At 30.6% G+C, this 985-nt stretch overlaps 1 protein-coding gene across 1 annotated transcript in view; it reads left to right on the forward strand.

Annotated features, from left to right (window-relative positions):
- LOC106689285 (uncharacterized) overlaps positions 1-985 on the forward strand; it is a gene marked incomplete at its 5' end in the record, with an annotated part of 268,764 nt that overhangs the window by 121,466 nt on the left and 146,313 nt on the right. Inside the window, 1 exon segment of the mRNA XM_067046853.1 lies at positions 290-425. Coding sequence (XP_066902954.1) covers positions 290-425 — 136 coding nt within the window.

The following is a 985-nucleotide window of genomic DNA, read 5'->3' on the forward strand; positions in this document are numbered from 1 at the left end:
CTACTGTTCATAACCATGACAAAAGGCTCATCTCTTTAAATAAAAACTTTTCTAAAGGGGATTTATTGATTTCTGATAGACAGTTCCTCAAGTGCATCAAACTTAAAATTTGCTCAAAACTTTATTTTAGAAAGAAAAAAAATAGCTGGTTTGCAAAGAAAGGAGACCTATTTTCAGTAAATTTATTGTACATTGTTGATTTGTATTTTATTGTTTTATATCTTAGGCTATTTACTCTAGTTCTTAATTTGTTATATTTTGGTCAATAAATTATATCGATTTGTTACAGCTTTCGATGTCAAACGCAAGCCAAGTAGTGCTGAGGCAGGTCGGATTCAACCTCTCTGGTAACATTAGCTGTGAAGTAACTACGGAGTCCCCACACTTCTCTACCGCTGTAGTGTCCAAGCAGTTGAGCGTCATTGGTGAGTTTTTATTACATTTAATTGTTAATAATTTCACTTCATAATTTTTTTATTTTATTCAAAGCAATATTTAACGGTATACAAGATATTAGATATGGAATTTAAGTAAACTTATACAAATGTTACTAAGCCACTTATAAATTTATATGATCTTTAAGACAGTAAAACTTTCACGGGCTAATTTTATTATCTAAGAGTCTAACTCATAATAGAAAATAAAATAATTCGCATAAAATATATGTTATTTACACTTAAAATCGAATAAAATGATTTGATGAATTTAGTTTAAACAGGATTTACAAATATTTAAAGAAAAACATATTTATAACAGTAAATAATATATTTAAAGCGGCAACTCAAGTACTTCTTACTGATTTCCGAGTTTACTTCTAACATTGTTGGTGCCAAATTCCAAGAAGCTACTGTAACTGCTTTTGAAAGTTGGATAGCTACCACATGTAGCAGCCTTAATTGACTTATTAATATTAAATTTAATGAGGTGAAGATAGATGGTAGATATATAAGAGGAGAAGATGGTCGGGAGGGGGGGGGGGGGGGGG

The sequence above is a fragment of the Halyomorpha halys genome, unplaced genomic scaffold, assembly GCF_000696795.3.
Source record: "Halyomorpha halys isolate HHAL.00 unplaced genomic scaffold, Hhal_1.1 Scaffold1319.1, whole genome shotgun sequence".
In the NCBI taxonomy this organism is placed as follows: domain Eukaryota; kingdom Metazoa; phylum Arthropoda; class Insecta; order Hemiptera; family Pentatomidae; genus Halyomorpha; species Halyomorpha halys.